The 22816-nt window shown below is 35.6% G+C and overlaps 1 protein-coding gene across 5 annotated transcripts in view; it reads right to left on the bottom strand.

Annotated features, from left to right (window-relative positions):
- Nucleotides 1–22816, bottom strand: part of ANKS1B (ankyrin repeat and sterile alpha motif domain containing 1B) — an 860521-nt gene that overhangs the window by 406093 nt on the left and 431612 nt on the right. For 4 of the 5 annotated variants that reach the window (XM_032493560.1, XM_032493561.1, XM_032493562.1 and 1 more), the window contains exons 13-14: nucleotides 13761–14350; nucleotides 11974–12046 (exon numbers count right to left, since the gene is read on the bottom strand). In XM_032493560.1, coding sequence (XP_032349451.1) covers nucleotides 11974–12046; nucleotides 13761–14350 — 663 coding nt within the window. The remainder of the gene's footprint in view (nucleotides 1–11973; nucleotides 12047–13760; nucleotides 14351–22816) is intronic. The other variant, XM_032493567.1, reaches the window with a different exon arrangement.

Raw genomic sequence — 22816 nt, 5'->3', positions numbered from 1 at the left:
TGCAACCAGGCATGTGCACACACATGTGATCTTAATTCATTGTCCCGAAATTTCTTTCTGTTCTTGTTTTTATTAGTGGGAGAAATGGCCTTGTTTTGTTCCTAGAGTAGACAAATTTTCTTTAATATATAAAAATGAACTAGAAAATCTATTTTTCTGATCTCTTCTTCAGGAAGAGAAGCCTAATTTAAAAATTTATATATATATTTTAAGAAACCTTCCAGAGGGTGAATGGCCTATGTGTGGATATAGAGCAACTATTTTCCTGAATGCTTACAAACTGCTTTCAATTGCCTAGATTGAAAAATGAACACAGTGACCTCTAATTTAAAAGTTAAAGAGCTTCCTGGAAAGGTAACATCATAATAACTAACAGACATTTACATTTACATGTTCTTTCATATAAATTATCTCATTTAATTATAATAAGAAGTAAAAAGTTTATTATTATTTTCATTTGAAAGAATAACAAAATGAAGGCTCAGAATGATGAAATAACTTGTACAAGGTCACACAACCAGCGGGGATGGAACTGGGACTCTGACACTTTTTGACCCCATTTTTCATACTCTTTCACATATGATGAGTAGCCTCCCCAAACTCACTGTCACATAAAAATTTAGATACCGCTTGTAATTTTATTAAGTACCCTTGAAACCTTGATACTGAAGCCATTATCACACAGAACAGGTTAAATAAAGAGGGTCTTTTTTGAAAGGGTAAGAAAAAAACAACATTGATATTTTAGAACATGCGCTTGTTTACATCATGGAGAAAGCTGGCAGTCCCTAGCAGAAAGGTCTTTGGAGAGGGACTATCTTATCACTGTACACTTGGCCATGTATGAGTCATAGGTAGAATACTTCCCCCTTTACATTTTAATGAAAGCATTGTTCCTAATCGAGTTACATATCTTTTATAAAATGACTCATGGGGGAAATTACTTCTACAGTTTCAAGCTAGGAAAGAGTCCCTTTCTCTGCATGCCTTGATAATATTTCCCTTATAAGCACAGTTTTGTGGCCCACTTTTATCTTGCTTGCCAAGAAGCTCAGAGGCAAGTTGTATGCTTAGTTGCAGTCATTTTCTTTAGTTCAGGTTTTCTGGAATATTTTCTCTTTCTTTTTTCCCTTAAATTTTTTTTCTCTTTTAAACTATCTCGCTCCTATCTTTTGTTATTATTTTAATGGGGTTTTATTTTACTATAATTATATCTTTTATTGTAAGACTTCTCAAGTCTTTTCTGAAGATAGGCCAGTATAAATATACAGAATCCCATTCTAACATTAGGAAGAATATGAGTGCTCACTCCATTGAAAAAAATAATAAGGGTATTCCAGGTGCAAAAGTCTTATTTAAATGCTTGAGAAGCTCACATAGAAGAAATTTTTGTTGTGAATTCACAGGGTAATAGAGTCCTGTTTTCTTTTTCTTATTCTTTGTTTCTGTTTTTTATTGTGGTAATAACCTTAACATGAGATCTAACCCCTCTTAATGAATTTTTAAGTGTACAACCCAGTATTGTTAACTGCAGGCACAATGTGGTAAAGCAAATCTCTTCCAGTTTGGATACCTGAAATCTTATACCCATTGAATAGCCACTACCCATTGAATAGCCACTGCCCATCCCCCGCCCTGACTCCCTTCTCAAGCTGGCAACCACCATTCTACCCTCTATTTCCATGAGTTTGACTATTTTAGATAACTCATATACTATAGACTGAATGTTCATGTCCTAGCAAAATTCGAATGTTGAAATCTAATTCCCAGTGTGATAGTATTTGGAGGTGGAGCCTTTGGGAGGCGATTAGGTCCTGAGAGCAGAGCCCTCATGAATGGAATTAGTGCTCTTATTAAAGAGACTCCACAGAGCTGCCTTCCCCCTTTTGCTATTTGAAAGCGCAGCAAAAAGACAGCTGCATGAACTGAGACACAAGCTTTCCCTGGACACCCCACCTGCTGGCACCTTGATCTTGGACTTTCTGCCTCCAGCACTGTGAGAAATAAGCTGCTGTTGTTTACAAGACGCCCAGTCTACAGCATTCTGTTAGAGCAAGCAGCCTGAATGGACTAGGACATCATACAAGTGGAATCATGCAGTACTTGTCCTTCTGTGATTGGCTTATTTCACTTAGCAGAATGCCCTCCAGGCCAACAGGTATATGCAAAGATGCTCAACATCATTTGCCAGTGAAATGCAAATCAAAACTACAATACTACCTCACACCTGTTAGGATGGCTATCATAAATCTTTTTTTTTTTAAGACAACAAGTGTTGGTGAAGATGTGAAGAAACTGTATCCTTATACAGTGTTGGTGAGAATGTAAAATGATGAAACTGCTATAGAAAAGAGTATAGAGAGAGATTCCTAAAAAATTAAAAGTAGAACTTCCCTACAATCCAGCAATCCCACCTCTAGGTACTTATCCAAAAGAATTGAAATCAGAATCTCGAAGACACATCTACACTCCTATGTTCACTACATCATTTTTCACAACAGTCAAGATATAGAAACAACCTAAATGTCCATCAATGGATCAATGGAATGAAAAAATGTGGTATATAAATAAAATGGAATATTTTTCAGCCCTTAAAAAAGGAAACCTTCCTCTACTTCTATCATTAAGGCTCAGCATCACTATAACAAGCATTTCCTATGTCGGCAACAGTAGGTATTATGTATTTGGTATTGTATGTTACACTTGTGTTAAAAAAAATAAACCTCAGTATTTCACTTACGTTTTCACATTTGATGTGATATTAAGAGATAATGGTGGAATTTTCTAAGGAAATTCTTGGTTGATACAGAATTGTATCAGATATTAACATAGAAATCTATATTATGTGTCACATATGTAATTATGTCACATATACAATTATGATTATTACAAATACAATCCACGAGTCACATACACATATAAACATACAAGTATACACACATTTTTCAAAACAATGGCTACACAGAGAAAATCCTTTAGTATATAGTCTGAGGAACAGCACTGAAGAAAGGCCTTTTATGGTCTAATTAACACTAAGAGAGGAAAAGAAAACTGGCTGAGAAGTTAAAAGATGAAACAAAAAAGGCCAAAAAAAATTTTAGTACTGTCAAAAAATACAAATCCAGAATTAGGCAAGGAGAGACTTAAAAAGACTTATAATAGGGAGTATGCTCCTCCTTCAGGATTTCAGGCATCTCAAAGCAAATGGAAAAAGGGCTTTTCTTTTATAGGAAAGGGTAAGCAAGACTAGCAGGAACTCTGAGGAGAAATAGAGTAAGCTGGGGGGGTGGTGAGCAGACAGCATGAGCAAGGTGGTGTAAGTGGAAATGTTTCTGTGCTCAGCTGATTTGGAATGAACTGTTAAGGGGAAAAGGTCTGCACTGTAGTGCTTGCTCAGATTTGGGGACAGGCCAAAGTTCAGGAAACTGTGTGTGCGGGGTTGCCTGATCACAGTTTGGTCAAACCAAAGCAGTGGGTAAGAAATGGGTGATTGTGAACATTTGGTTGGTACCTACAACCTAATGAAAAGTATATGCTAATGAAATGCTAACTTCTTTTTTTTGCCATTAAAAATTCTTATAAGAAGCTTAGTGGATTCAAGCAGCAGGCAAAGTAGAGTATCAGAAAGTCTGCTATAATAATGGGAATTATTCCCATTCACACTACTGAAGTGTACATGATTTCAGCTAGTCATTTAAATCTCCTATAAATCAGCGTAAGATTTATTAAAAGAGCTGAGATGCTTCGGAAAAAGTCATTTTTGCATATAGAAACAAGAACTTAAATATCTTATACACCAATATCAATTAAAATATTCATTTATTATATTAATATGTTTTTAAAGCATTGTAAAATGAGAATCTGGCAACATTTCCAGAAGAACCCAGCTGAAATACACATATTGGAGATTTATTGGTCATTTGTCCTTAAGAAATTAAGAAGTGGAAAGCTTTAAAGAGGGACATTCTGGCAGAGTATAACCCATAAAATGAAAAATAAAAGTATGAGTCACAGAATTATAGAGTTGGAAAAAATGGAGTTCTACCTTTTTATTTTCAAATTAGGAAACTGAGGCTCATTGAGAGGTGTTGTTTTCCCAGTTAAACAGCAAGTTAGTGCAGAGGTGGGCGTATTTATCAGATCACAGCTCTTTTCCTCTCTGAATGTAAACTTCACCAGTACAATTTTGTTTCATAGGTTATTTACTTTACTGATTATAAAAAGAAAGTAAAGCTATAATTTATTATTAAATGAGAAGAGTAAGTTGCAGAGAAATAGATATATATATAGTATGATTTCATGTTTTCAAAACATAGCAAACATCTATCTGTCTATCTGTAATTGCATGAAATTGAAGAAAAGAGTGGAAGTATATACAGCATGCTAACATTGGATATTCACAGGAGGCTTATAAAGCAAGGGGATAAGGAAAAAAAGTAAGAAAATAGAATTTTGTGAAATGGTATGTGACAATGAAGACTGCAAAATTCTATCTATAAAATTATTGATATACAAATATTGTACACATAGACAAAGGCTAGAAGGTCATTATAATTTGTACACAGACCAGGACATGGACAAAAGAAAAAATGATTTTGATCGGGGGTTGGGTTACAGATATTTTAAAAATTTGTGTAGTTCATTAAAAATATTTTTTACAGTAACATAAAGAAATAAAAATAAAGTCAAATGACTCCCTTTTCTGAAACCACTGAAACACACTTACTTTAACTCAAAACTGATAAAAAGACTTAATCATATATTCAATAGTATTCACTTGATAAACAGTTATCACCACTGAAAGTTATAACATTTTGTTTCACACATAAATGTTTATATATGTGTGTGTGTTTGCATATTTGTGTCTGTGCATAAATTGTAATTTTTTTAAACCATCTTACTTATTTACTAAATTGGCTTATACTTTTTTCTATTGAATGATGTAGACAAAGAAAATAAAAATACTGTACAGTCATTATAAAAATTTTGGAAAATTTAGGAGAGCAGAAAATAAAAAACACTCATAATCTTACCCAGAGATATCAGTTAACTTTTTTGTGTATGTCCTTTTAGATCTTTTTCATGCATGTGTAATAAAAAATGGGACTATAATTTACTTGGTTATCTATTTTTTCAGTTAGTAGTGTATTATGGTTATATTTTCATGGTAGTAAATATAGATACAATATCATTTTAAATTAGTTATTCAACATTTCATCATAAGGAATTACAGTAACTCATTTTATGAATTTTCTATTAACGGTCATTTAGTTTGATTCTCTTTCTTAAATGATCATAAATGATGCTGAAATGAACATCTTTACATACACATATTTTTCTCTTGTCCTATTGCTTCCTTAGGATATATTCCTACAAGTAATATTGCTGGGTACCATTGATCTTAAATTTATAAAACATTTCATTTCTAAATTCTATTACCTGTATGAGGTTGGTGGACTTCGTAAAATGCGCTGACATTTATACACAGGTCATCCAATTGGTATTATTAAAGTGTTTACAAAGAAGATTCTTTGTGATTGCTTTTCAGCTTTATGGTGAATGTGCAAGGGGCACAGTCTATCAAAAATATCAGTCATATCCTGAAGATACATAAATATATATATTAGAAATAATGGGCTATTACCCATTCTTTGTTTTGTTGAAAATTTTTTTAAGATAAAAGGGACTCAAAAAAATGAGTTTTTAACAATTTGAGCTTCCCAGTGATAGAATATACTGTCTCTGGAAGTAGTGAGTTTATTATCATCATGGGAAATATGGGAGCAGATACTGATTGATCAAATACAAAAGATGCTATGGAAACTATTTTAGTACAAGTAGAAGACTGCAGTTACTTCTCTTGGCCTCTTCTAGAAGGTTAAACATTTTGCTGAATTGAAAACAATGTACCAGTTCTAACTATAGGCAAATATTAGGCCACAGAAAAACGCTCAACTATTTCACACTTAAGAGAAACCAAATTTCACATATGAATATTACTTTTCATTTCAAAATGTCATTTCAAGAACCTCTGCCATATGCTAATTATCAAAATCAATAGTATGTAGGTTATTTTAGCTTTAATGACTATTTGGAATAAATGGTATTAAACAAATTTTAGTGTCTACTGTGTTAAGGACACAGTTGTTTGGTTGATTAAGCACTATCTCTTGATAAAGATTAGTTAACTCATGATAGCCTAATGATTACTGTAATTCATATTTTCATATGGCTATTCTATTATTAAGGGATTTCTTAGATTTAATCTATCTGAGAAAAAAAAAACCTAAGTTACTCAGTGAAGTGTTATATAAAATAATAATAAAATAAGTCCTCTCTTGATTTAGACAAAATAGTGTGCTTGTGTGCTAACGTATTCTACTACCCACCTTCCCCAGTTGGCTCTATTAAAAATAGTGCTGTAAAAAGAAATAAAAATCAAAAATAAATTATGCCTGTTCCAAAGCATTTCACAGAGAGGCTTTTATGTGCAATTTAACAGTTCATGGAAAAAAGAATATTACTGGAGGCAAGGAAAATTCTTCCTCTGAAAATAAGTAAAATCCAAGTCATTATTAGCATATGCATTCTCCTTTGGGAGGTAGGAGATATTCAGGTCTGTGATTCATTTAAATATATGACCATGTGGACTGTGCCTTAGGAGGGCTTTGGGGTTTGAACTAAAGTCTTCCATATAAATAGTTAGGCTTTGCTAAGAGGAGGTGGTTGGTTCTACACTTAAACACCTCAGTTGGCTCCCACAGAGCATATGAGTGTGAATTGAGCTAAAGACAAAGAAGCAAAGGGCTGGCTTCTGTTGTTCAGTAGTAGCAGCAAATTTTATTGAAAGGAGTATGAACTTCAGGAAGAAACAAACCCATGTTTGAAGCAGCTGACTTTAATAAGTTACTTACCCTCTCTAAGCCTTTCTTCATCTATAAAATGGGTATAACAACACCTCCCTGAGTTATTTGGAGAATTGAATGCAAAAATGTTAACAGGAGTAAGCTGCACAGCATCTGGCACACAGTAAGAGTGGGATACAACTTAGCTTCTTTCCTCCTTATCATTTCTCTAATAGTGCAGCTGTAGCAAATTCTAAGTACATTTCTTTAAAAGTATTCTCCTAGAGTTTGAGGAATGATATTCCCATCAGCAACCTCAGCAGGAGGACAGTTATCAGCTGCATTGGCGGCAAAGCATCTCCTGATGGAGATCTAATAAGCTATGTGAGCAAATATCAGGGGCCGGGAAGCAACCAAAATATCAGGAAGAAGCAGTGTCTGGGGCTGTGGAGATGTCTGCCTTAGACACTCAGAAAGAGACTTTCTCTGGGGAAAGGGCCATGTAAGCTCTCTCTGTTCCTGTAGACCAGGGAGAAGGTGGAGCTTAGATCAGGAGCAGGGAGAATACTTTTTCTGCCTTGGTGATTTCCTAAATTCCTAGATACTCTCCATGGCGGGTCTCTATGGCTATGAGGGACTCTACACTGTAACCTGGCTCTCAGACTCTTGGAAGAAAAGGAGCAAAAGCTTAGAAAATAAAGTTGTGGATTAATGTTATTAATGCTATTGCTTTCAGAGCTATGTATTCTCCAGCAAATAACTTAAAAATTATGCTTATCTATATCTATCCAACATAGACAGTATACTCTATGATAAAATTCTTTACAAATTCATTTTAATGGCTTTTATTTCTAATTAAAATTTAGATGGAATTCACATATTGGCAAAAGTAAATTTTTAAAAGATAAGACTCCAGACTATTTCTCTCTGAATACAATTTAAGTATAAAGAAAAAAATCCCAGTCTTAAAAATTTCTTCTAACTAAATACTATTTTTTATATTCATGTAGTTGAGGCCAATCTAACACAGTCTATATACTTGAAGTCTGTTGAGTATAGTAGGAGATGATTAAAACCAGTTTAGAACCAGGAGGGTGTTTATAAGATTATGTGCCACCCCTGTATTACAAGGTCTGGGCACTTGATTACTCTGCGTATTTGCTGTTGTGTAACGTTAAGTAGGTCCTGTGGAGTCAATTATTGCCTACACTTTACTTAAGTGATCCTCAGTCTCATCAAGAAGATCATCAACCTGATCCTTGGAAAGTGTGACAACTGAAGTAGTTCCAATGAACATGGTAAATTTCCTAACTTGAAAGTACTTCCTTGTGATACAAAGGCAACGGTTAAGAAATAAAACTTCAAGAAAGACTCCACATGAAAGCAACTTAGAATATGAATAATTACATCTTAACTATAATCTTCATTGATCAAAAAGAAAAGCAAGATTTCCCAAGTGTCTTCCTGTGTGGTATACACTCTAATTAGAAAGATAAGTCATGCATATTTGGATAAGAAGACAAGAGTGTACTTACTGATCACCTGCTATGTTCTAGGCTATAGTAGTACAACTGTATAATTTAACCTTGCAGCAGTCTTATTAGATGGTTGTCAAAAATCTGAATTTATGGTGGAGGAAATGGAGATCAAATAGGTTACAAAGCCACCGAAGTGCAACACTGGGATCTGAAGCCAAGTCTATCTAACCTCAAAACCTGTTCTCTGAAAAAATTCTATGCATGGGTGCACATGATGATGTAGAATGCCCTGTCACATCACATATACAGCATCACCAAAGAAAAGGAAGTTCTATATAACATGAGGTATTTGTTATAATTGATTACTACTGCCAATGCCAATTTGTTTGGCATTTAGATCTGATTTCAAGTGGGAAACTGGAAGTCATGTTTGTGAAAATCATCTGTTAATAATAGTCTGAGTGAAAACCTAAGGGACTGACCTAAAATAAATTCAGCAAATTTTATTTATTTCTATCTTAGTTCTGGAGCAGTTGGAGCTGCTGGATAAGTTTCAAATTACTACATAATTGCTGAGTAAATTTTTAAAAAGAGGAAACTGATTTCTATGAGTAGAACTAGTTACATGATTGATAGAGACTGCTTAAACTTTGATCTGGTTCATATTTTTAGGAATGAAGATGGGAGAGTTCCAGATCCCCTCCCAGTCCAATAAATATTTTGTTTACAAAATATCTGAAATTGCAAATGCAAGTGGGGATGGGGAAGCAAACAAAAACTTTGAAACCAAATGGGCAAGAGCATGGAAAATTTAATGCTGATTCTTGATCCATCATGTAATTCCACTGCCTATGATTTTATTCTCCCAATCACCTTCTGAGGTTTTTAGCAACAAACATCATAAATTACTCATAAAACTCTTCAGCTCCGATGAAGCCAGGCATAGAGCTTGGCTCAGTGGCCTTCCAAAGCAAAATTCTAGACACCGACAACACACGCTAGGTAAAGTACTGCCTCTCATTCACTCTAAATTTGCCCCCTCCCCTGTTGATTTCATTACACATCTCTTCCCCAGTGTCAGGCAAAAAGAGGATATTCAGATTTCATAAAAATAATTTAGTCCATTTAAATTGATAACCTTCTAGAGTTTTCTCTTTTCTTTGCCAGGATACCCTGAAGTTTTATGCTCCCTTTTAGTAATTACTCTTCTCTGGTACCAACTAACTGTCAGGCTTGTTATGACCTGCATTCTAATTGATATACCACAATTACACAGAAAACAGCAAATTTAATATGAAGAATGTGAGTCTAGCTGACATTAAGTTCTGAAAAGAAGGGCTGATGTGTGTTTATTTTGATACATCTACAGTGTCTAAAACAACATCTCCCTCATGGTAAGGCAAGGGAGAGCTAAAATGTCTACGTGTGTCAGACTCTACACACATGCCATTGCACGTGTCTCTACAATGATCCTATATTAATATGTCCATTTCTGTTGATGGGGAAACTAAGTGAGTTGCCTAAGATCATGCAGCTAGTAAATAGCAGAGCTGATATTTGAATTCATGTCTGTCTGACTTTTTATTTCACCATGTAATTTCCTGACCACACTCAGTATCCGATATATTATTTGTGGAATGTCATCTTCTTGGGGTTGTTTATCACCTCTCTAGTTCTTTCTAGCCTCCAGAGGGAAAAGCCTGAAGCCCAGTAAAGCTGTAATTCACAAATGGCCTAATGGCCAATTGGAATGCCACATGTTATGGTCAATCACTTAGTGCATAATTAGTGTGTAATTAAGAAGTGAAAATTAAGGCGCATGCAGAACCAGTCTTTGTTAATAGTAATGATGCTTTGGGGACTGAGTCTCTATTTTCATTTTCATTATCACTGTAGAAAATAGTTAAATAAAACAGGTAGGATGGCTATCTGAGAGGTGAAAAGAGGAGAATTAAGGGAAAATAATCTGTGGATTTGTTTACTGCTAAAATGCCCTTCAAAGGCAGCATTGCCTGAGTGGCATTTTTAAGCATTTATCCTTATTTTCATTACAGTCATGCTTATAATATTGTCACAATTCTACGGTACTATCTGAAGAATTTTAGAACATTAATGTTCAAAGTCACCTAAATCTTTCAACAGAGAAGCACTCAGTCTCTGCTTGAGCAGTCTTAGGATCAGGGAATTCACTGTTGTTAAGAAAACAAATCCTTACCTTCACATCAGTCAAAAATCTGTATTCCTACAGCTTTCTTGAAATTAGTCCACAAGAATGTGTGAAAACTATGTAGCAACACACATACTTAGGCTAGTTCTTTGGATACTAGAAAAGTCCTCAGTGTTTACTAGCGTCTCTGTGTGAGAGAGCTGGCTACACATGCTATCACAGACTGATACCATGCTTGTGTCACTAAACACATGCACACAATGTCTGTAAATAATTTTACAATTTTTAAAATTTAAAACAAATATGCATTTCAGGAAAAAGTTTACTCTTTAAAAAAAATGATCACTTAACTAACATCATGGAGCCCAGCCACATTAGAATAATTTAAGTTCTCACCTGTCCCAGCATAGGAGTAATGAGTGAGGTGCTCCTACAAGGGTCTCATTTCGACCTGAATATTCCCTTTAGTGATTGTAATTCCAGATTTTAATGTCATTTCTTATCTACCCAGGCCCAGTCCGCCAAGAGAGAGCCATTCTCCAACTTTCCGGACCTTAACAGTCACTTGGAATGCTGTTTAAAAAGTCTTGGTGACTATCAAAGGGCCACAAAGTCCCATAACTCTTCATCCAGTGACACATTTAGACATCTCTCTCTCTCTCTTTCAGACCTTAATCTTATCATCTCGACAGAAACGTCAACTACCACTACTAACTTAAACATGAGTTCTCCTGAGAGCTTAGAAAGCACGTGTTTCAACTCCAAATTTACAGACCTAATTTATATGACACTACTACTTAGTGGCAGAACAGAAACAAAGCCAGGTCTTTTGATGCCTTCCAGAAGAGTAGCTTCTTTAGTATGAGTATTACTTTCAGGCTTAGCTATCCAGCATTTGATATCACCCATCAGTATTAAGTAAAAAGTCTTCAAAGAAAGTTTCAAATGGGCTTCCACTCTGAGCTTTAATTGTAGGGAAGAAAGCAATACTTTGTAAGGGTAATATATTAAGTAGTGATCACAGAGCTAACTACTTGTGGGACTCCCTGCTAGGTATTCTGGGATATAAGAAGATGAGCAACACATAGTTCTTGCCATTGGAGCTTACAATATAGGAGAAGTTGCTAATCACTTTGGCCAGGATGAATGGGACATTTCATCAAATGAGAAATAGTAGTGTATTGTCATCATATTCTATAACACTTTGAAGCATTTCATACTTAGCTCCACATAAAGTTGAAACTTCATTCCTGTTAATTAGCATAGTAAAACAGCACATAGGAAAAAAAACCTCTCAATCTGCTATATCACTACACTGATGATGTTGTTTGGAGGTCACGATTGTTTAACATGAGTGGAAGGAAATAATTTGCAGCTACTGTTATTAAAGTAAAATATGAAATTATCTATAGATTACAATTCATATTATAGCTAGTTCTTGAGCACATTTATTCATTACAATGTAGAGGAAAGGTTTCCTTACTTGTGGTCTCACCATTAATTCCTTCAAGTCCACTGTTAATTCCAACATCTATGGAATTCATTATTTTGTCAATCTGTGAGAAACAAAAAAACACGTAAATGGATTATTACATTCACGTTTAGCACTCCATTGTAAAATAACTTTCAAACACCAGAAGCATATATTCTTGATATTATTACCCCTGCAATACCACAATTAAGAGACCGATAGAGAAAGGTTTAAAGTGAGGCAGACAGCTTTTGAATTGCTTTTAAAAATACAAATTATGTTTCCCTCTATTAAACTTTCAAAATCAGCTTGCTTTTTCTTTGTATTTTCTAAAATGAAACTTGTTTGGACCTACATGGGTCAGTAAGTTAGGAATCGAGTATTCTTTAAACTCAGAAGGGGAAGGAGCTGAGGATAAGTTCATATGATAATGTCTATCCTCTTGGGCATCCTTCCTCTTCTATCTGAGAGCATGCATCCCATCTGACGGGTGAAGCATGGCCATTTCAATCAAGTTCTTGCTAAATGGTTTGACCAGCTACAAGTTGATTTGTGGCATGTCATCACCAGAATCTAGGCATGGAAACAACTTGATTCTAAGAGATAAGTTAGATGTTAATTATTCCTGCCTTGTTCCAAAAACGATTTCAGATATTATTCACAGAGTTAATAAATATAAGAAATGGATAGACTCGAATAAACTATCAATCTACAAGTATGGAGTTTATAGGAAGACATGACTGTCTGAGCTTTAGCCATTTAGAGTTTAATCCCTCTCCTCGTCATCCTAGCAAACTTAGTAAGACAGCAGGCTTCATAAGGGACAATGAGCATTACTTAAATGTTCCATTTTGTTCACCCTGAAACAGATGCAGAGAGATTAAGTGATTTTCTCAAACAGCTCAATTCAGAATGTCAATACTAGAACCATTTCCACTTCTAGTTCTCAGAATGCTGTAGTGACCTATTGTGCTTCAAAACCTATTCCAACTGGCACAGTCTTTTGAGAGACACAATGTGACAAGTTAGACTGAAATGCCAAGGAAGAGTACGGTCCATTCTCTGAAGAAATTAAAGAAAAAGCCAGAAACTTTATTACTTTATGATGTAGTCCTCCTTAGGAACAAAAAATGATATTTTGTAACCTTACAAAGGCATTTACTTTCTGAGTAATTATATGAAATTAAAGGCTGTCTTTAGGTAGATCTTAAATAGGTGATACTTAACCCCAACACATTTTCCTTAATTGTTTCTCCAATAGTTTTAGAGGGAAATATTAAGTAATTTGTCGGGGGTTTTTTTGTTTGTTTGTTTTTGTGGTATGGTTCTTGGAGAAGGGCCAGGATCATTCTGTTTACCATTAAGTTTAAAACTATAAGAAGCTCTTCTGAAAATATAAGATACTTTAAAAAAGGGAGATGGGCTAACAAAGAGTTTAGCAAGTAGCAGTATGATACAGAGCAAAACAAAAATACAAATATTTTTCTCAATTTGTCAGCTGCAATGCTTGGTAGGACATAATGCGAACATTCCTCTTGTACCTCATAGCTAGTTATTACTTCTGCTTGATATCAATTTCAATGGAAACAATAGATTTCCCCTCATGTGTGGAATTGTGTTGGTTTTTCTACTCGCTGTGAAATTATCATGTATTACCTCTAGAACCTTTCCCTTCCACTGGAAGCTGTATGCATTTGTTAATTTTTTTCCTCTGAAAGATTTAAAAAGCTGAAAATCCTTCCCCTCAAACTCCCTTGACTCTAAAGCCTTCTATAAAGAACAACAAGAACAAAGCTTACTTCTTCCCACTCGGAAGTGAAGGATGGAGTTCTTTCAGAATTCCCTTTAGAACTGTGTTCAGCATTTGAAGATTCACTCCAGTTAACTCTTGAAGTTTTCTCACTTGAAGGGTAGGCAATGAGATCAGAATCTGATTTAGAGACATTTTTGGATAAATGCATGTCGATCAGGGCTTTCGGCAATGATCTGATTCTCCCCAGGGTACAGGCTCTCTCCACGAATCCCCCCGTGTTCACAATCCACTGGTCCCCATTCCGGGAGCCACTCCTACTTGTTCTTGTGCCAACAATGGTGTGGTTCTCGAGTTGGTTGTTTTTTTTGTGAAAAATTGTTCTACTGACCACTTTGGGCTTAATTTTCTTTACCAAAGGTTCCGAGTTATTTTCTACTGGAGTCTGCTTCAAAGGCAAAGGACTATTTGCCAAACTGACTTCATCTTGTCCTTCTTCACGTTCAGTTCTTTTCCTGTAAAGATGGAATGGATTTTCAGGGGACTCACAGGCTGGAGAGGATCCATGGAGAAGGCCTGCAAATTGCCCCGGATCATATTCTTTTGGGGGATCACTGTCCTCCTGTTGAGCGAGATCATCTGCGAAAGGGAGAAAGAAGGTCAGGGTACTTGTTTATAAAGGACTCTAAAAGCCCTGAGACAACAGCAGTGCCCTTTTGAACTTGTGCAATGTTCAGACATTTGATTTATTGCTACACAGTGATATCCTCACTTTACGAAATACCCATGACCCCAGTGACGTGTATAAGATGAATTTGTGTGTGTGTGTGTGTGTGTGTGTGTGTGTGTGTGTGTGTTTGTGTTTGTGTTTGTTTGTGTGTGTGTGCGAACCGATCTTCCTGATATACCTTAGGGTGCATTTTAAAGGTATGAATTGGGTATTAATTAAGTAACTATCCACCTTCTTCCTTTGTCCCCAGGGAGTACGTTTTATATTGGATGACAAAATCAGGTTTTCTTAAAATGGAACACCCATGTTCAGACTCTGACAGTAAATGAAATCAGTAGGTAAATCAACATCATATATAATGACATCCCTTTGCCCTTCTCCCAGCAAATAAATTCAGAAACAAAATCTTGAAAAGAAGTATAATTAGAAGCAATTTAAGGTCAACAATCTTGATAGTGTTACTTTAAATATAAAATTAAGATTAATTCTAAACAGATATGATTCAGACAAAAAGGTTTTGTTCACGCTTAACATAGACAAACAATGTAATCCTATTAATATTACTAAAAAGTGAGACTCTTTTAAAAGAAACTGATGCTGAGCTATTAACACAAAACTACTTTTTTCTTTTTTCTCTGAAATAGCAAAACTTTTTCCCCCAACTTCTTCAGATCTTTGAAAATGTAATGCAGTAAAAAACCAAAGAAAAATGATAATTTTTATTGCTTTATTATTTTTTTAAAAACATATGTTCTCTGAGATTTAAAATACTCCATGATTATTGTGACCTAATTTGTCTTTTAAAGACATACTGTGTAAAAACCTGGCCAAAGAAATTAGCAAAGAAAGACGGTTTACTTTTTTGATTGGTCATTTTAATTCATACTCGGCTAAATATGTGCCACAATCAAAAGTTAAATTACCCCTATAAGCCCATAACCTAATCTTAGGAAAAAGTCAAGCGTGGTCAATGTAGTAGATTAAAACAACAAATTCAAGGTTGACTAGCTGATTCACATTTTAAAGAAGTTAGTTATTATTATAAATCCCAAACATCAAAGTTTTTATAAATTAACAAGTAACATTCAATAGATATGTGCTATTTACTATGCACTGAATTAAGAGTTACATTTATATCATCTCATTTGATCCTCATAAGGATCCTGTGAAATGATTAATAATAATCATAATTTTCTGCTGGAAAGAGATTTGGCATAATCTCTTTCATAAACAAATTGGCAACCCCAGTAAATCTTAATGGATATTTGATGCTACTGACAAATCAGCTCTCTTTATTGAAGTTTCATCCCTGGTCCCTATACTGTTCCCTCCCTTGGTGCTGACAGAAGAAGGTTTGCTCCTGGCTTTGCATAGCCCCAGAACTCACCCTGGTTTCTGTTTGGCTTTTCCAAACAGATGTCCCCCTACCTAGACCTAACACAAAGGTATCCTGAGATGGAAGAAACAAGAGTGACTGGAATAAGAGGTCCAAGAGACAACAGTCTAAAAGAGAAACAACTGGCACCACCCAGTACTATTCTAATCACTTAATCTTCCCATAAAAGCTCTGTCCCCTTTCTAGTGTAGCAACGCTGTCTGAGCTAACTCCATTTCCCCCTCTCCTCACAACAGAGATCCTTCATGGGGTAGAAGAGTAGGTGGAGCATAAGGCAAGGCAGCTTTCAACTCTCCCTAAAGGCTAGAGTTTATGACTTATTATATCCATTTTTTTTTAGAAGTCAAAATTAACACATACACAACTTAAGTTGCTGAAGGTTCCCCAGCTAGCAAGTGGTTAAGCTGAGATTCAAACTAAGATCTAACTGATTCCCCATATCCATTGGGCTGGAAAATATATTACTATTAAGATAAAAGAACAATCTAGGGTTCAAGGACAATCAAGTAGGCTCTTTATAGGGAGGGACATGTTTCCTTTGTTTATGACTCTTTCTAGAATCTGTGAAAAGTGGACTAAAAGATTTTTTTCTGTTTCATGGAGGTAAAGTTATACTAAGAGAAGATGAAACCTACCATTCTGTTCCAATTTATTTTCTCTTTTTTCTTCCTGGGCTATTTGGGTCCCCCGTAATGCTTTACAACATAAGCAGGTTGGTACAGAATGACAGTATAGATAAATAAAGTAAAAAGGAGGAGTTCTAATATAAGGAAATTTAGAATTCCATTTTGAAAGTTGCTGAAGAAGGCTAAAGGGTTTGAGTTTGAATGGAAAATTGAAAAAAGTCAGTCTGTTATGGGAAAACGATTCTATAAATCTCAGCCAAGCGGCTTCTGACCACGTTCATGATAACAAAACTTTTAGGGGCATCTTATTTAAATTTTTCTATGAATCCTATTATTAGGTTACCATCTCTTCTGTGGTTTGACCAGAATGAGTATAATCACAACTTCAAATTCTTTATTTTGTCTGGGTCCTCATCTAAGTAAAAGAGAATTTAGTTATTAGCTCGTAAGTCAAGGCTTTTAAATAACAGCTCTTAGCATCATGATAGTTGGTAACATTTTTGCCAAGAGTTGTGAAAAGGCAAATATTACTTATTTCAGTGCCCAGAGTCTAAGGATTATTCAAATCAAAGACAATGAGAAGTTGATATGAAACCTCCTGAAATGCCTGTTGTATGGATTGATTGCAGTTGAACCCCAATCTGCAATGGCTCCCTGGAGTCACACCCCAGCCTGTATCCATCCCCCCAACATGACCCTAGGTACGGCCATGTGCCTTGCTTTGGTCAATGGGACGGTGGCAAGCATGGTACAAACAGAGACTCTAAAAGCACTCGTGCACTGGGGCTTGTTGTCTTGCTGCTCTTGGAACTTTGCCTGTATGTCTACAAGCTCAGGCTAGTCTGCTGGTTGATGAAGTGACACATCACTCAGATGTTTGAAATTGTGATGAGCTAACAGATCAGGAGACACTTGCCACTGAAAAGACAGACTGTGATAGTCATAAATCTCAAGAGGAGGGAGCATGCTCTGCCAAGGGGGGAGGAGGGAAACACATGGGGAAGCACCAGTGTTAGGAGGCAGAATGAGCTGGGGGAAAGGTGGGCAAGAGCCTTTATTGTGGTTTCTATGGGAAGTAATGGGCAAAACAGGGTAAGATGGTTTAGGATTGGTTAGCTCAAATCTTTTCAGCAGGCTCTGAGCCATAGGGACTGCCCTAGTCATCTGATATCTGGCCCTGGTGTGATTAAGGCAGGTGGGTAGAAGCTCAGTGTGAGAACCTGATAAATAAAGTGGTTGGAGTATGGTTCTGGATTGGTTGGTTTGCATATGAAAGGTGTGTCTACAGGTGAGTTGTTTATTATCTCTAAGAACTAACTAGCCCAGGGAGGGGCAATGCCTCCAGGGTCAGCAAAATCACAAGATGTCATGGCATCAAAAAAAGATGGCATGGGTAATACGTCGGCCACCCCGTCACTTTAGCCAAAGGCCAGCCAACTTCCAGACATGTGAATGAGGCCGACCAGGACCAACCAACTCCAGGCCAATCTGCCAAATGATCACATGAGCATGAACAAGCCCAGGCAAGATTATCTGAGTCTGGCCCAGACCAGAAGAAAACTAAAATCATGAGCTAAATAAATGGTTGTTGTCTAAAGCCATTCAGTTTTGAGGTGGTTTAATATGTGGAAATAGAGAATTGATTTAGCCTGTATCTCAAATTTTAAAGAAAAATTCATACAGTCTTCAAAATAAATTTCGGCAATGTTTATATTTTCACATCTGGAAATGACGATAGTAATAGCATATACCTAAAAGAATTCTGAAGATGAATGAAATAATAGAAGTAAAGCAGTTAGAACAATGCCTGCGGCATAGAACACATTGTGTGTTTCTATTATTACAACAATAATTTTTAATCTAGAGGGTTTCATTTTTACAAAGAAATGTAGTAGTAATTAGACATGCAATAAAGATTGTTATTTTGACATACTTGTATATTTTTTAAAGTATATTTTGGAAAAAATCTTTATATTTTCTTACTATTTCTTTAGATGAAACTGAGGCAAAGTCTATAGATTAAATTATTTTTCATAACTTGTCCCATTTAATTTCACACTTCTCATTTGACAAGTGGGTATTTCATGCCAAGGTACAGAACTAAATATGTGTGAATTCCAATCTGATAGTTATTCAAAGCATCATTAGCATTTCAAAGAAATGTCAAAGTAAGAATCCAATAGTAAGCAGCTCAATTTTTTTTTTTACTCATCTCTGTCTCTGATTTTTATCACCTATATATCTGAACAACGATAAAACCCCAAATTTCATGTTAAGATGAAAATAAATTATGGAAAACAAATGATTTTTTCTTTTATTATACATCACAACTTTTTCTACTGGGGCATTGCATTCCTCTTTAGACAATCAAAAATGTCTCAGGAACAACAAGCAGAACTTGAAAGAATCCTGTGAAAAGACAACTGGAAGTAGCTTAAACCCTTGAGAATCTCAGAAGTATCCAGTAAATACATGCTTTTAGTAAACTAGAGACTCTGAAGAAAAATTCTCAAGAGCAGAGTCCAAATTGAACAGAGTGAAAACACCAGATATCTCAGGGAGAAAAGAATTTCATGTCATGAGAAGGTGGGAATGGTATGGAAGGCAGAGGTGCAAAGAAGGGAGACCTTGAATGTAATAGCAAAATACAATGTTCAAATATGAGAGTACTACTTTGTAAGGCAAGCTGCATGCAACTCTGGAGAAGAGCAAAGTAACAGCAGGAAGCCTTCTGAATCAGGAAGAGAAATATTCATATTTCTTAATACTTCATGATAACAACAAAGGAGAAAATTCTTGAGCTGGGAAGCAGGGAAAGCTACTGTGGCTCATGCCTGTTCTCACACAGGTACCTCTTCTGAATAGTTCAGCACATCTCTTCTCATTAAAGATCAAAAATAAAAAAAAGGATTTAGATGGAACTCCATTTAAAGACATTGCAAGAAAAGGAGATGAAAATGAATGTTTAACAGCTAATGAAAAGAAACCAAAAAGTACATACTATTATATATAAAATAGATAAACAACAAGGTCCTACTGTATAGCACAGGGAACTATATTCAATACCTTGTAATGACCTATAATGAAAAAAATATAAAAAGGAATATATAAATATGTATATGTGTATATATATGTGTGTATTTATATATATGTGTATATATATATAAATGAATCACTATGCTGTATACCAGAAATTAACACAACATTGTAAATCGACCACACTTCAATAAAAAAGTAAAGGTGTCATGAAATAATTTATAAGCTGTAACTTAAAATTCAAGGTTATTTAAAAGATCTTAAGAAAATAATCAAAGTTCTGAAAGAACAACCTCACTGTAAGCAGAGGAGCTCAGACACGAGATAGCTGGTTATTCTCTCTCCCCTTACATTTTCACTCCATGAGCAATTCACTCCTCAAGTCCTTAGATGGAAAAAAAGAGATGGCATCCATACCTTGAGTGGAGAGGGGGCCTGGAGCTGGGTATCAGAGCCCAAGCAGGGTAATGGTGGTGTCCATGTTTGGGGGCAACTCAGCATGGTATGTTGAAGTCCAAGCAGGGTGAGGAGGTTGTACACATGGGGGGAGTGGCCCAGTATGGAGAGTTAGGGTCCAGATGGAGTGCGGAGGATTTCCATGCAGGGAGTATAGGCTGGCAGAAGGAGTCAGTAAACTAGCAAAGGGAGTAGGATATCCCTGAAGATCAGCAGCCTACCAAGGAGTGCCCAAACCCAAAGAGAGTGAGGAAGGCATCCATGTCCAAACGAGGAAAGTGCTCATGATGTAGTGGCCTGACATGGGATGTCAAAGCCCAATCAGCAATATGAGGATGGCCTGCTATAAGGTGTCAGAGTCCCAGGAGGGGTGAGCAGGGTGTTTACATAGATAAACTGTCGTGGGGAGTCAGATCTCAGGTAGGATGAGAAAGATGTCTGAGTGGGGAGGAGGTGGCAGTAGATATGGGAAATCGTACACTTACAGAGGGGTTAATCAAATAAACAACTACAACAAGGATAATGTGAGCCAGATTGCTCACTGTTCAACAAGGGATTTAGAAATACAAACAGGGAGAAAACTAGAGTGAACCTTGTTATGCTGGACTGGGATTGGAGACATCAATATTTTCAAGATAGAGACAAAGAGAGATGGATATAGATGTAAATAATTTATGTATGTATGTATTTACATACATATATTACCTAACTCTGTCCACTGAAAGGGCCTGGGAAATTGAGGTCCCTATAGCCATAAGTAAATATTGACTTCTAAATATACTTCCCACTAAAAGAAACAGGTATCCATTGAGAAATGACTGATATGAAGGCCAGGGCAGAGAAAGTACAGATGAGCCTGGAACATCTTGCACCAGAGAGCAAGGAAGTGCTTAAAGAATGCAGAGGCATGTAAAGAGGACAGAGGTGCTAGTCTGAATGGGCTCCAACTTGTTAACCTGAGTACAATTTTAGGAACAAAATAATGACAGTAATGGATTATAACCCACTGAATAAAATAAGAAAATGTGAGCCCATAAAAGTATATAAATAAATGAGTGATTTAAAAGTTTGATTAGGCATGGGAAATTTAAATAATTTCAGATCACTTCCCCACAAAATACTTACTAATTACAATGAGAAGAAGAGTAACTCTACATTAAAGAAATCTGGGAGGCACTATTTTAATCAAATGATCAAGGTGAACAGCATCAGGAATAGAGCAAATCAAAATCATGTCCCACTTGATAAGAAGGAATGAGAAAAACAGAGAATCACTTCTGGGTTTTCCATCTAAAGATGCGTAACCTAAATTTACTCATGCAGAAGCATGAAACAAATAATTTGTGGGACATTCTATAAAGCTACTGCCCTGTAATCTTCAAAAGTGTGAAGGTAATGACTATCAAGGAAAGTCAGAGGAACTGTTCCAGAGGGAGGGAGACTAAAAAGGCATTACAAGTAAATGCAACGTGTTATCCTGAGCTAGATTCTTTCACCATAAAAATTTTGTTGGGGAAACTAGCAAATTTTGAATGGGGTCTGAAATGTGAATAGATGGTAATATATTAATGTCAATTTCCTGATTTGGTTGCTGTGGCTGTGTAAGAATGTACTTGCTTTTAGGAAATGTACATTGTAATAGTAATTCTCAAAGTGTATGCTTGGTGACCTTGAAGTCAAAACAATTTTCAGACTAAGACTAAGATATTATTTTTCTTTTCCATTCATATTAGCTCATGAGTGTACAGTGGTTGTTCAGAGGCGACATCATGTATCTTTTCATAGTGGAAACACATCATGTCTCTTTAGGTCTTCTGGCACACTGTTATTTCTCACATTTGTTGACAGAATGAAGTCACCCGTCTAATCCTAGAGTAAATGGAGTGAAGGTGTAAATACCAACATTTCTACAGCACTACAATGCAACATAGCAGAAGAGAGAGTGAAGAGTTGAGAACAGTAATCACATCTACCATTTAATGCCTCTGTCTCCCATTTAAAAATGATGTTCACTTTAATTCTTGGATAGATAACCATTTATTAGGTTAAGTATGTTCTCCTCTATCCCAACTTTGCTGAGAATTTTACAGTTGAAAATTATGACTGAATGTTGAGTTTACATCAGATGTTTGTCTTCACCTGTTGAGTTGATTATATAGTTTCTCTCTTATAATCTGTTAGTGAGAATGACATATTTTCTCATGTTAAACAAACTGGATATTAATGGGTTGAACTGGTCATAAGGAATCTTCCTTTTGCTATCCTGCAAGATTTGGTTTGCTAGTACTTTGTTTAGGATTTTTGCAGCTATGTGCATGAATGAAACAGGCCTTTAATTTTCCCTTTCTTATACTGTCTAGTTTTGATATGAAGATTACTACTCTCAGAACTAGTTGGGGAAAATTCCCACTTCTTCAATTCTCTAGAGGAGTTGTATGAGATTGAAATGATCTGTTTCCTAAAAGCTATGTTTAATTTAACTTCAAAATCATCTATACTTAAGATACTCTTTGTGGGAAGATTTTAAATTATTCACTAAATTGCTCTAATAGTTGTATGACTATTCAGGGTTTCTGTTGCTTTTTGAAGTTTTGGTAAGTTACAATTGTCTAGAATTTGCCCATTTCTCTCAGTATTAAAATTTGTTGGCACAAATTTGTTCATAATTTTTAATTTTCTTTTGAATCTTTTTATATAGTATCTGTAGTTACATTCCCTTCTCATTCCTAATGTAGTTTATTTGTATTTATATTTATATTCTCCATTTTTTCTTCACTATTTTTACTAGAAAGTACACCAATTTTTTTAAGTGTTCTCAAATCTTCGACTTTGTATATTAGTTTTTGATTTCATTCATTTCT

The sequence above is a fragment of the Camelus ferus genome, chromosome 12 (assembly GCF_009834535.1).
Source record: "Camelus ferus isolate YT-003-E chromosome 12, BCGSAC_Cfer_1.0, whole genome shotgun sequence".
Classification (NCBI taxonomy): Eukaryota; Metazoa; Chordata; class Mammalia; order Artiodactyla; family Camelidae; genus Camelus; species Camelus ferus.
Note: the sequence above shows the minus strand (reverse complement) of the source record. Positions and strands in the feature narration are given on the sequence as shown.